Consider the following 13,758-nt stretch of genomic DNA (forward strand, 5'->3'; position numbering starts at 1 on the left):
ATTGCTATTTTCCCGGGGGATTGGGTCACCAGAGACCCCATCAGCCCGGAATAGCAGAAAATCGCATGTCTGAATTGAAATGCAATTTTCTGCGATCGCCGACATGGGGGTGTCTCAGGACCCCCCTGGGCGATGTGCCGGGGTACCTGCTGAATGATTTCAGCAGGCATTCTGGTCCGGTCCCCAACCGGCTAGCGGCGGGGACCGGAATTCCCACGGGTGTATGCATAAGCCCTACATCCTTAAGGACTCGGGATGCAGGGCGTAAGCATACGCCCGGCATCCTGAACAGGTTAAGGGTAGCGGTGTCCTGTTGTGGCCAATGATTGGCTGAGAGGGCAGTCTTGCTCTGAGCACTTGTCTAGCAAACAGGCTGAAGAGACGAGTGTGAGGCTAGGATTCCACTGAGGTTTTTTGCCACCAGCAAAAACGCCAGGAAAAACTGCCACAGTTTTTTTTTGCATTTTTTTGGCAGTTTTTCTGGCGTTTTTCCTAGTGTGTGGAAATAGCCAGTTTTGTCCCCTGTGGCAGTTTTTTCACTGCCTTCAGGTACCACTCTGTACAGCATCACTACTCACCTCCCCGGCCGTATAGTATACAGGGGGGCATAGTGTACCCATATATACTATACAGGACCCGGGAATCCCATCACTATACTGACAGGACTCCCTGCTCCTCTAGCCCCTTTGGGCGGTATACAGTATATACAGATATCTATAGATAGCTGTATATAGTGTATACAGAAGACGAGGTCTGCTTACCTCCCTTGCTCCCTGTCCCCACCGGGTCTAGTAATGACATCATTAGGGGGCGTAACTACAGACGGGAGCCAGGCTGGTAAGGGTGTGAGGCTCTGTTCACATTGTCCATTTTGTATAATGTGAACAGGCCCTTCTGGCAGTGTCCTCCCAGACAGGGAGACTCAAGCTGTTTCTAAACTACAACTCCCAGCATGCCCAGGCAGCCAAAGGCTGTCTGGTCATGCTGGGAGTTGAAGTTTTGCCCCTGTTTGGGAAGACATTGCATTATGGGAGCTCTTCCCAGCGGAGAGTGCCAATAATGTAGACTGGTGCCAGAGACAGAAAGGGAGGGCACACCTGTGTGGAGTATGCAGTCAGCCTCAGCGGTCAATGTAAATAGTGACACCTGCGGGGTGCATATACTCCGGGGTCCAGGTCACTGGATCTCAGCGTCAACGCACAGTGGTAGCGCCCAGAGGCAAAGCAGGCAGTTTCGCACGTGAGTGCGTGCTTCTTCCGGCCTCTCTGCTACTGAGGCCAGAAGTATCATGCACTCACGTGCGAAACTGCCGGTGTTGCCTCTGAGCGCTACCAGTATGCGTCCACGCTGAGATCCAGTAACCCGGACCCCGGAATGCAGCGACAAGTGCAGAGCGGTGACTGCACATACACCTTCTTTTGTATTATTTAGTGACAATAATGTCCTAACCAATTTTTTTTGTTTTTTTTCTTCTCATTTCAGATCCATGTATGCAGAGGATTACGGCGGATTCGATGGATTACGGCGGATGAACTGGATTTTTTTTCTTTCAATAAAATGGTAAACAAGGGCTGTGGGGGAGTGTTTTTTGAAAATAAAATAATTTTTCCAATGTGTTGTGTATTTTTTTATAGAATTTTCAGGCTTAGTAGTGGAAGCCGTCTTATTAACGGAATCCATTACTATGCCGGGGCATAGCATTAGCCCCCAAAACAGCTAGCACTAACCCCAATTATTACCCCGGTACCCACCGCCACAGGGCTGTCGGGAAGAGCCGGTACCAACAGGCCTGGAGCGTAAAAAATGGCGCTCCTGGGCCTAGGTGGTAACAGGCTGGCATTATTTAGGCTGAGGAGGGCCAGTAACAATGCTCCTCGCCCACCCTGGTAACGTCAGGCTGTTACTGCTTGGTTGGTATCTGGCTGTGAATAAAAATATGAGGAACCCTATGCGTTTTTTAAAATTTGTTTATGAAAAAAAAATAAAAAAACGCATAGGGTTTTATTCACAGTCAGATACCAACCAAGCAGCAACAGCCTGACGTTACCAGGGTGGGCGAGGACCATTGTCACTGGACCTCCCCAGCCTAAATAATGCCAGCCTGTTACCACCTAGGCCCAGGAGCGCCATTTTTGAGGCTCCGGGCCTGTTGGTACCGGCCCTTCCTGGCACCCCTTTGGCGGTGGGTACCAGGGTAATAATTTGGGTTTAGCGCTTGCTGTTTTTGGGGCTAACGCTAAGCCCTGGCTTAGTAATGGATTCTGTCAATAAGATGGCTTCCACTACTAAGCCTGAAAATTCTTTAAACCATCAAATCCACCGTAATCCTCTGCATGCATGGATCTAAAACGAGAAGAAAAAAAACAAACACAAAAAATTGGTTAGGACATTTTTTGCACTATCCTCTGGGGAGAGCACCCATAATGCAATGTCTACCCAAACAGGGAGCCTCCAATTGGTGCAAAACTACAACTCCCACCATGCCCAGACAGCCTTTGGCTGTCTGGATATGCTGGGAGTTGTAGTTTAGCAACAGTTGGAGTCTCCCTGTCTGGGAGGACACTGCCAGAAGGGTCTTTTCACATTATACAAAACGGAAAATTTGAACAGAGCCTCACACCCTTACAGCCTGGCTCCCAACTGAAGCTCCGCCATCTAATTATGTCATCTCTAGGGGGCAGGGCTACACGGACCCAGCCAGAGGTAAGGGGACTTCTTCAACTTCTGTGTACACTATATACAGCTATATATAGCTGTATATATTGTATACAACCCAAAGGGTTAACCTACACTCAGGGCCGGCGTTAGGGCGGGGCAAACAAGGCAATTGCCTAGGGCCCCCATCCCCCAGGGGGCCCCCTGCCGGCTAATCAAGCCCGGGGGGATCCGAGGCCACCACTGAGCAGCCTGCAGGGGGTTCCCGTCACATTCTGAATATCCCTGTGTCCCGAAAAATCTTTTCGGGACACAAGGATGTCCCTGTTACCTTTCTGCGGTGCGCCCACATTAACTTTAAAAACGCAGGGACCGCCGGGAGTTAGTGCACGCAGGGACGTCACTGACATCCCGTGCGTGTGCCCATAGCAACGGAGGAGCGGAGCTGTGAGGAGGACGCGCACCGGCCGAAATGGTAAGTCACCAGCTGGCAGCACGTTCTCTTCGGTGCTCCGACCACTGGTCCTCCGATCCCGGGACCTACTGCTATGGTCTATAGGCCATAACAGTAGATCGTGACACCGGACCGGTGGTCGGAACACTGAAGTGGCGCAGTGGGGAAACTATACTGCACCAAATGTGGGGGAGCTTTACTGCACCTAATGTGGGGGAGCTATACTGCACCTAATGTGGGGAACTGTACTGCACCTAATGTGGGGGAACTGTACTGCACCTAATGTGGGGGAACTATACTGCACCTAATGTGGGGAACTATACTGCACCTAATGTGGGGGAACTATACTGCACCTAATGTGGGGAGCTATACTGCACCTAATGTGGGGGAACAGTACTGCACCTAATGTGGGGAAACTATACAGCACCCAATTTGGGAACTATACTGCACCTAATGTGGAGAACTTTACTGCACCTAATGTGGAGGAGCTATACTGCACCTAATGTGCTCCGGCCACCGGTCCTCCGATCCCGGGACCTACTGCTATGGTATATAGGCTAAAAAAGTAGATCGTGACCTCAGACCGGTGGTCGGAACACTGAAGTGGCGCAGTACACAGACATACAGCCTCCAGCCACACACTGTATATGGCTGAAGGCTGTATGTCTGTGGGGGAACTGTACTGCACATAATGTGGAGGAACTATACTGCACCTAATGTGGGGAAACTATACTGCACCTAATGTGGGGGAGCTATACTGCACCTAATGTGGGGGAGCTATACTGCACCTAATGTGGGGGAACTGTACTGCACCTAATGTGGGGGAACTGTACTGCACCTAATGTGGGGGAACTGTACTGCACCTAATGTGGGGGAACTATACTGCACCTAATGTGGGGAACTATACTGCACCTAATGTGGGGGAACTATACTGCACCTAATGTGGGGAGCTATACTGCACCTAATATGGAACTATAATGCACCTAATGTGGGAAACTATACTGCACCTAATGTGGGGAACTATACTGCACCTAATGTGGGAAAACAGTACTGCACCTAATGTGGGGGAACTATACTGCACCCAATATTGGGAACTATACTGCACCTAATGTGGAGAACTTTACTTCACGTAATGTGGAGGAGCTATACTGCACCTAATGTGCTCCGACCACCGGTCCTCCGATCCCGGGACCTACTACTATGGTCTATAGGCCATAACAGTAGATCGTGACCCCGGACCGGTGGTCGGAACACTGAAGTGGCCGCCTCCAGCCAAACACTGTTTATGGCTGAAGGCTGTATGTCTGTGGGGGAACTATACTGCACATAATGTGGAGGAACTATACTGCACCTAATGTGGGGAAACTATACTGCACCTAATGTGGGGGAACTATACTGCACCTAATGTGGGGGCGCTATACTGCACCTAATGTGTGGGCGCTATACTGCACCTAATGTGGGGAACTATACTGCACCTAATGTGGGGGAACTGTACTGCACCTAATGTGGGGGGAACTATACTGCCAACCTAATGTGGAGAACTATACTGCCAACCTAATGTGGGGGAACTATACAAAAATATAAAATTCTACTATTCTGATCCCTATAACTCTTTTATTTTTCTGTATATGGGGATGTATGAGGGTAATTTTTTGCGCTTTGATTTGTAGTTTTTATCGGTACCATTTTTGTTTTAATGGGACTTTCAATGGCTTTTTAGATATTTTTTATGGTATTTGAAGTGACCAAAAATGTGCAAATCTGGTTAGTGCACTATGACGACTTTTGGGGAACCACTTTTAATTTTGCCTAGGGCCACGCTAAGCCTAAAATCGGCCCTCCCTACATTGTCCAGCAGTGTAAGTTAACTCTTTCCTTGTCTGGCTTGCGCATAGCGTACAGCTCAGCAAGGGGTTAAGTGAGCCAGCAATGTGTATACTGTATACACATTGCAGGCTCACCGTAATTCTTGCTGGGCAGTAGATATAGGACGTATATCTACTTCTCAGCATCAGCTGTTCTCCCGGCTCTGTAGTGGTGAGCACAGCTGAGTCCCAAAATTCACATCAGGAGGATCGCAGCGGGTGTCAGGAGGAGTGACACTCGCTGTGATCTGTTTCTTACTGCAGGTACTACTGCTCCCAACATTGAGCACACTCTGCTCCATGCTGGGAGTTGTAGTACCTGCATTAATAGACAGATTGCAGCGAGTGTTACTCCTGACACCCGCTGTGATCCTCCTGTATAATATATAGATGCAGGTGGCTGCTCTTCTATGGTTCCCTGCACTGACATATATATACACATATTCATATTTCCCGCAGAGAGTTGTGATTGGCTGGAACCATCTGCCAATCACAGCTCTCTGTGGGAAATATGAATAGGTGTATATATACAACAGTGCAGGGGACCATAGAAGAGCAGCCCGCCACATCTATACATTATACAGGAGGATCGCAAATGGGTGATCTGTCAATCAGTACAGGTACTACTACTCCCATCATGGAACAGTGTGTTCCATGCTGGGAGTAGTAGTACTACCTAAAAAATGTAAAAAAATAAAAAAAAAAGTGAAAAACACACACACACTACATTTTTATTATTGTCGGCTACATTTTTATTTCCCTGCCCGCCCACATAAATTGATCTCTGTTTAAAAATTTATAAAAATGTAATTATAAAAAAAGATAAATTTTGTTAAATACTATTTTTTCCATAACTACTGTATCTTTTTTATAATTTTTTTTTTATGGTACCCTATGAAATTTTATTTAAAAAAAGGTATCTCCAGCACTTTTTTGGATCGATAAAGTCCAAAAAAGCTAACACCTGGATTTGGCATTTTTTTCGGCGAAAAAACGCCGTGCGGCAAAATGGGCATTTTTTACTGTGTTTTTGCTTGAAAATTCTCAGTGGAATTCTAGAAGAAGAAAGAGAAATTCGTCATGGAACCAAAGGTATGTAAGTATAGTTTTTTCTAAATCCCAGCATGATATATATTTTTTTTAAGAGTCAGAATACCCCTTGAGGAAGGTCGGCAAGAAAAGAGGTAATGGGAACCTGAGGAGAACATAAATACCCCTGTATTCTTCATGAATTGCCTTGTTTTGGATTCAAGGAGCGGGTGCTTTATCCCTTCACGACACATGAATGATCTAGTCCATCATGGTGCCACTTAGGGTGTATGGAGTGTGCTCCTTATTCGAGCCCACTTCATACCCAGCAACCCCCAGCTGATTAGCTGGCATGCAGTGATTGCCACAATTACCCTTTAGATCCCTGCTGTCAAAGCTCACAGCGGCATCTAAAGAGACCTTTAAACCATCGCTGATGGTCTGGTGGGGTAGGTCGCCCCCTGCAGCAGGATCGCTGGGGGGGGGGTGATCCATTGTAGAGATAGTCGGAGGGCTCTCCTTTTCTCTCCTCTGCTGGCTGCAGCAGGCCCTAACAATGGAGCCCAGATTACACAGATCAATAAAGTTCTATAGAACTGCATAGATCTGTATGAGGAATCTAATGATTTCTTGTAAAAGTCCCCTAAGGCAGTGTTTCTCAAGCGCGGTCCTCAAGACCCCCCAACAGGTCATGTTTTCAGGATTTCCTTAGTCTTTCCTTTCCCATATATAAGACATAATGTAAAAAAACATATTATGTATTGCCGCAAATTTGTCCAAACTGTTAAAATATAACATTATTTATCTCGTACGGTAAATGGTGCTTTTTTTTTTTTTTTTTATTAAATCACATCCAAGAAGTTTAGAATTTTTAAAATTAGTAAAACATGACGACAAACTTTACAAATGTGGTATTGCTGAAATCAGGCCAACCTCGAATATCAAAATGACATGTTAGTTTCACCATAGGGTCTACCCATAGGGTCTACAGTGTAAAAAAAAAGTACCCCCCAACCCCCTTTCCTTCCCAAATTTGCTAAATTGCAATTTTTATTTTTTGTTTCAGAGTATCTGTTATGGCAAAATGAACGGTGTCATTACAAAGAACTATTGGTGCCGCAGAAAACAAGCCCTCATATGGATGTGTAGATCAAAAATTAGAGAGTTTTGCCTATTAAAGGGCAAAGAGGAAAAAAACAAGAGTGCAAAAATGAAAATTGGCCCTGTCCTTAAGGGGTTAAGGAGTGGTACTGGTGGCCGATCCCCACTGGCATACAACCCCTCTTGGCTCTCACCACTGCTGGGGTGGCTGCCCACATCCTGCTCTCTGCCCACCACCTACAAAAAGCAGCTCTGTCGGCATCCCAGTGCCTGAATAACTTCAGGGTTCCTGTTGTCTAATGGGTGACTGTGTACTGTTCTGTCTGTTATCCCATGTATTCACCTGTGTCTACTCTGACCTTTTGCCTGCAGTGAGATAAGGAGTGAAAACCTAGCGGGTAACTAGATTTGGCACCTGAGTGTGGCCCACAGACACCTTAGTTGGGTAGAACAGCGGGTACAAATCTATTAACTCTTAGAGAGAGTAGATATGAGTGAAATATATTGCCTGGTTGGTATTTTAACAAATATACTTGGCAAATCACTTTACCTATGTATCCTAGTGGCTGGTAAATCACAAACAGATTCTTGTATCTCCATTAAAAGGGGCTTTTCATTTTTATGACAATAAAGTTTATCTTCCCCTGCTACCCAGATCACTATGATTTGCATGTCTTTTTGTAAGGGCTATTTCTGTCTGAACATTTCTGGGACCCTATGTGTCAGGCTGGGTTCTTGGCCTGTATCTCATTCATTTCAATGAGCCGACCGGACTCATATAGTGACACTGGTCGGCTAATTTTTGCCCCGTATCCAATTTTCTGACCGGACCTAAAACCGTGGTAGTTCACACTAGGTTTTGAAGATACAGGATCCGATTCCCGTATCTTCAAAAAGTAGTGTGAACCCACCCTTAAAGGGGTACTCCGCTGGAAAACACTTTTTCTTTAAATCAACTGGTGCCAGAAAGTTAAACAAATTTGTAAATTACTTCTATTAAAAAATCTTAATCCTTCCAGTATTTGTCAGCTGCTATTTGCTCCACAGGAAGTTTTCTTCTCTTTGAATTTCCTTTCTGTCTGACCACAGTGCTCTCTGCTGACACCTCTGTCCATATAAGGAACTGTCCAGAGTACAAGCAAATCCCCACAGCAAACATCTCCTGCTCTGGACAGTTCCTGATATGGACAAAGGTGTCAGCAAAGAGCACTGTGCTCAGACTGAAAAGAACTCCAGAGCACTGTGGTCAGACAGAAAGGTAATTTAAAAAGAAAATAACTTCCTGTGGAGCAAATTCCAGCTGATAAGTACTGGAAGGATTAAGATTTTTAAATAGAAGTAATTTACAAATCTGTTTAATTTTCTGGCACCAGTTGATAAAAAAAAAATAATAATTCCAGCGGAGTACCCTTTTAAAGGGAGTTATGTAAACAGTGTGACAATGTGTAGCTGTAACTCTATAGGAGTGACAGGAATTTTGTAAAACAGACCAAATGGCTTTTTTTGGCTTCTTAACCACCTCAGGTGGCTGCAAGAAGGCTCAAGGTGGCCAGGGCACCCTTGGTTTTAAGATAGTTCAGGGTCCAATATTCCTTAACTACATTATTCTCAAGTATTTGCTGATACTGAGCGGAATTCATGTGACCCTCAACCTTAACAAGACTTCCAGTACACGTACATTATCCTTTACATATTTGATGTGCAGGATTTAGAGTTGCAGATTTAAAGGGGTACTCCCGTGAAAACTTTTTTTTTTTTTTTAAATCAACTGTTGCCAGAAAGTTAAACAGATTTGTAAATTACTTCTATTAAAAAATCTTAATCCCACTGTTGTAAAACACAAAAAATAAACTGTTTAATAAAATAAACAATCATACAAAAAAAAAATCTTAATCCTTCCAGTACTTTTTAGGGGCTATATACTAAAGAAGAAATGCTTTTCTTTTTGCATTTCTCTTATGTCACGACCACAGTGCTCTCTGCTGACCATTTTTGGAACTGTCCAGAGCAGGAGAAAATCCCCATAGCAAACATATGCTGCTCGGGACAGTTCCTAAAATGGACAGCAGGTGTCAGCAGAGAGCACTGTAGTCATGACATCAGATAAATCTAAAAAAAAGAATTTCCTATGTAGTATACAGCCACTAAAATGTAATGGAAGGATTAAGATTTACAAATCTGTTTAACTTTCTGGCACCAGTTGATTGAAAAAAAAAAAAAAAAAAAGTTTTCCACGGGAGTACCCCTGTAAAGCCCACGCTATATGTCAGAATAACTATTTGAAGGCATCCCAACCCATGCTGGCGCCTGAGCCCTGAAAAGTGATGTGTGCGGTGTTGAATCTATGCACTTGAGAAATTACATGCCATGTTCACTAGTGATGTCATACATGGCTGACATATTGTTCTCAAGCGAATATACAGTGGTCCCTCAAGTTACAATATTAATTGGTTCCAGGACGACCATTGTATGTTGAAACCATTGTATGTTGAGACCAGAACTCTATGGAAACCTGGTAATTGGTTCTGAAGCCCCAAAATGTCATCCAAAAATAGGAGAAAAAGTGAGGATTAAAGAAAAATAAGTAGATAACTAATATAGATAAAGAAAATCCTTACAGTAAGAAAGATCTGCTGGGAGCTGTAAATCGCTGTCTATGTCAGTGTTTCCCAACCAGGGTGCCTCCAGCTGTTGCAAAACTACAACTCCCAGCATGCCCGGACAGCCGTTGGCTGTCCGGGCATGCTGGGAGTTGTAATTTTGCAACAGCTGGAGGCACCCTGGTTGGGAAACAATGGTTTATGTAGAGGACAGGAGCTTCTTCAGGGTCCTATACAGTACACACAGTGTCCAAAATGGAGCCGCCCTTACTTGGTGTCCAAAAGGAGCAGCTAACCCTGGCACAGGTAAGGAGTAGTACAGAACTTGTAGTTCCTCCCTGTACTGTAGGGGGTGCTACCAGACACCAGTCAGTGCATGCACTTCAGTAATAAAGGTGATTTACCAGTGAATGCCCATTCTAATTGGTCAGTTCCTCCAGATCTGGACTGTCTGTCCATTGTATGTTGAGTCTGGTTTCAAGTTACAATGGTCCAGAAAAGACCATTGTATGTTGAAACTATTGTATTTTGAGGCCATTGTAAGTTGAGGGATCACTGTATCTCCCATGAGGCTGTAGCACCTCAGGGCAATATGACCCCATGAAGCTGTGTTTCCCAACCAGGGTGCCTCCAGCTGTTACAAAAGTACAACTCCCAGCATGCCTGGACAGCCGAAGGCTGTCCGGGCATGCTGGGAGTTGTAGTTTTGCAACAGCTGGTGGCATCCTGGTTGGGAAACATTGCGTAGAACCTTATGGAGTGTTAGCTAAACCTGTCCAGAGGTAAAGTTGTTCATAGCAACCAATCAAATCGCTTCTTTCATTTTTCAGAGGTCTCTTTTAAAATGAAAGAAGCAATCTGATTGGTTGCTATGGGCAGCTTTCCTCTGGACAGGTTTTGATAAATCACCCCCTAAGTGCATAAAATTAAAGCCCCCTTACTGTGCTGGAGCCCAATATAATGAAGGATACAATGTCAGTGTACATGTAGCCTTAGTTTATTGAGCTTTAGGCTGCAGTACACACGGGACGTTTTAGTTCCTGGCGCCCTACAGGTGACAGGAACCTGTAACTACCAGCCCGCGGTCGGAAGCAGGCAGGTCCCAGAAACCAAGAGAACTAGAGCAGTTTCAACATCCATGACGTCATTGAAAAGGCACCAATCAGGACGCAGCCGGCCAGAAGACTTCACCAATCAGCGTTCTCTCCGGGCTTTACACTGATATTACGTGCGCGCACTCCTGGCTGTTGACGTGCTCGTTTCCGCGACGCTCCCTGTAGAGAAGCGCGTCTCCGTCATCGCCTCCTCCTCTGCGCGGTGCCGGTGACGTCACGAGCGCCATATTGAACGACAGTTTTTGCTCCTCGTTCCCGAAGCTGCTTCCGCCGCCGCTGTTGAGGCAATAACCGGTTACGGCACGCTGCTGATTTCCTCTACTTGTCAAAGTAGAAGAGCAGGGGGCCCCATCCCGGGGTAAAGTGGGGTCTCCTGGTTCTGGAGGTGAAAGTGCGATTCAGAGGCTCGGAAGGCAGCCGGTGTGCGACAACCCTCTTCCGGTCATGGACGTCGACCGGCTCCAGGAGGCTCTGAAAGGTCAATGCTCTTCGGTGTCTTCCTGTCATATCTTTTATGGAAGGAGTGATTGTTACTGAGTATATAGGGGAGGCTGAATAGTGAGGAGGCTATAGGGGCTGGAAAGTGAGGAGGGTATGGAGGCTAGGAGGAGGTGGTGGTGGTAAGGAGGGTATGGAGGCCAGGAGGAGGTGGTGGTGGTAAGGAGGGTATGGAGGCCAGGAGGAGGTGGTGGTGAGGAGGGTATGGAGGCCAGGAGGAGGAGGAGGAGGTGGTGGTGAGGAGGGTATGGAGGCCAGGAGGAGGAGGAGGAGGTGGTGAGGAGGGTATGGAGGCCAGGAGGAGGTGGTGGTGGTGGTGAGGAGGGTATGGAGGCCAGGAGGAGGTGGTGGTGGTGGTGAGGAGGGTATGGAGGCCAGGAGGAGGTGGTGGTGGTGAGGAGGGTATGGAGGCCAGGAGGAGGTGGTGGTGGTGAGGAGGGTATGGAGGCCAGGAGGAGGTGGTGGTGGTGAGGAGGGTATGGAGGCCAGGAGGAGGTGGTGGTGGTGAGGAGGGTATGGAGGCCAGGAGGAGGTGGTGGTGGTGAGGAGGGTATGGAGGCCAGGAGGAGGAGGAGGTGGTGGTGGTGAGGAGGGTATGGAGGCCAGGAGGAGGAGGAGGAGGTGGTGGTGGTGAGGAGGGTATGGAGGCCAGGAGGAGGTGGTGGTGGTGAGGAGGGTATGGAGGCCAGGAGGAGGTGGTGGTGGTGAGGAGGGTATGGAGGCCAGGAGGAGGTGGTGGTGGTGAGGAGGGTATGGAGGCCAGGAGGAGGTGGTGGTGGTGAGGAGGGTATGGAGGCCAGGAGGAGGTGGTGGTGGTGAGGAGGGTATGGAGGCCAGGAGGAGGTGGTGGTGGTGAGGAGGGTATGGAGGCCAGGAGGAGGTGGTGGTGGTGAGGAGGGTATGGAGGCCAGGAGGAGGTGGTGGTGGTGAGGAGGGTATGGAGGCCAGGAGGAGGTGGTGGTGGTGAGGAGGGTATGGAGGCCAGGAGGAGGTGGTGGTGGTGAGGAGGGTATGGAGGCCAGGAGGAGGTGGTGGTGGTGAGGAGGGTATGGAGGCCAGGAGGAGGTGGTGGTGGTGAGGAGGGTATGGAGGCCAGGAGGAGGTGGTGGTGGTGAGGAGGGTATGGAGGCCAGGAGGAGGTGGTGGTGGTGAGGAGGGTATGGAGGCCAGGAGGAGGTGGTGGTGGTGAGGAGGGTATGGAGGCCAGGAGGAGGTGGTGGTGGTGAGGAGGGTATGGAGGCCAGGAGGAGGAGGAGGTGGTGGTGGTGAGGAGGGTATGGAGGCCAGGAGGAGGAGGAGGTGGTGGTGGTGAGGAGGGTATGGAGGCCAGGAGGAGGAGGAGGTGGTGGTGGTGAGGAGGGTATGGAGGCCAGGAGGAGGAGGAGGTGGTGGTGGTGAGGAGGGTATGGAGGCCAGGAGGAGGAGGAGGTGGTGGTGGTGAGGAGGGTATGGAGGCCAGGAGGAGGAGGAGGTGGTGGTGGTGAGGAGGGTATGGAGGCCAGGAGGAGGAGGAGGTGGTGGTGGTGAGGAGGGTATGGAGGCCAGGAGGAGGAGGAGGTGGTGGTGGTGAGGAGGGTATGGAGGCCAGGAGGAGGAGGAGGTGGTGGTGGTGAGGAGGGTATGGAGGCCAGGAGGAGGAGGAGGTGGTGGTGGTGAGGAGGGTATGGAGGCCAGGAGGAGGAGGAGGTGGTGGTGGTGAGGAGGGTATGGAGGCCAGGAGGAGGAGGAGGTGGTGGTGGTGAGGAGGGTATGGAGGCCAGGAGGAGGAGGAGGTGGTGGTGGTGAGGAGGGTATGGAGGCCAGGAGGAGGAGGAGGTGGTGGTGGTGAGGAGGGTATGGAGGCCAGGAGGAGGAGGAGGAGGAGGTGGTGAGGAGGGTATGGAGGCCAGGAGGAGGTGGTGGTGGTGAGGAGGGTATGGAGGCCAGGAGGAGGTGGTGGTGGTGAGGAGGGTATGGAGGCCAGGAGGAGGTGGTGGTGGTGAGGAGGGTATGGAGGCCAGGAGGAGGTGGTGGTGGTGAGGAGGGTATGGAGGCCAGGAGGAGGTGGTGGTGGTGAGGAGGGTATGGAGGCCAGGAGGAGGTGGTGGTGGTGAGGAGGGTATGGAGGCCAGGAGGAGGTGGTGGTGGTGAGGAGGGTATGGAGGCCAGGAGGAGGTGGTGGTGGTGAGGAGGGTATGGAGGCCAGGAGGAGGTGGCGGTGGTGAGGAGGGTATGGAGGCCAGGAGGAGGTGGCGGTGGTGAGGACGGTATGGAGGCCAGGAGGAGGAGGTGCTGGTGGTGGTGAGGAGGGTATGGAGGCCAGGAGGAGGTGGTGGTGGTGAGGAGGGTATGGAGGCCAGGAGGAGGTGGTGGTGGTGAGGAGGGTATGGAGGCCAGGAGGAGGTGGTGGTGGTGAGGAGGGTATGGAGGCCAGGAGGAGGTGGTGGTGGTGAGGAGGGTAT

At 48.9% G+C, this 13,758-nt stretch overlaps 1 protein-coding gene across 1 annotated transcript in view; it reads left to right on the top strand.

Moving 5' to 3' along the window:
- Nucleotides 1–10,984: 10,984 nt before the first annotated feature.
- Nucleotides 10,985–13,758, top strand: part of PPP4R2 (protein phosphatase 4 regulatory subunit 2) — a 44,750-nt gene continuing 41,976 nt past the window's right edge. The window contains 1 exon segment of the mRNA XM_056524635.1: nt 10,985–11,297. Within this exon segment, the coding sequence (XP_056380610.1) occupies nt 11,264–11,297 (34 nt within the window). The 5' untranslated portion in view covers nt 10,985–11,263.

Source organism: Hyla sarda, chromosome 6 (genome assembly GCF_029499605.1).
Source record: "Hyla sarda isolate aHylSar1 chromosome 6, aHylSar1.hap1, whole genome shotgun sequence".
In the NCBI taxonomy this organism is placed as follows: domain Eukaryota; kingdom Metazoa; phylum Chordata; class Amphibia; order Anura; family Hylidae; genus Hyla; species Hyla sarda.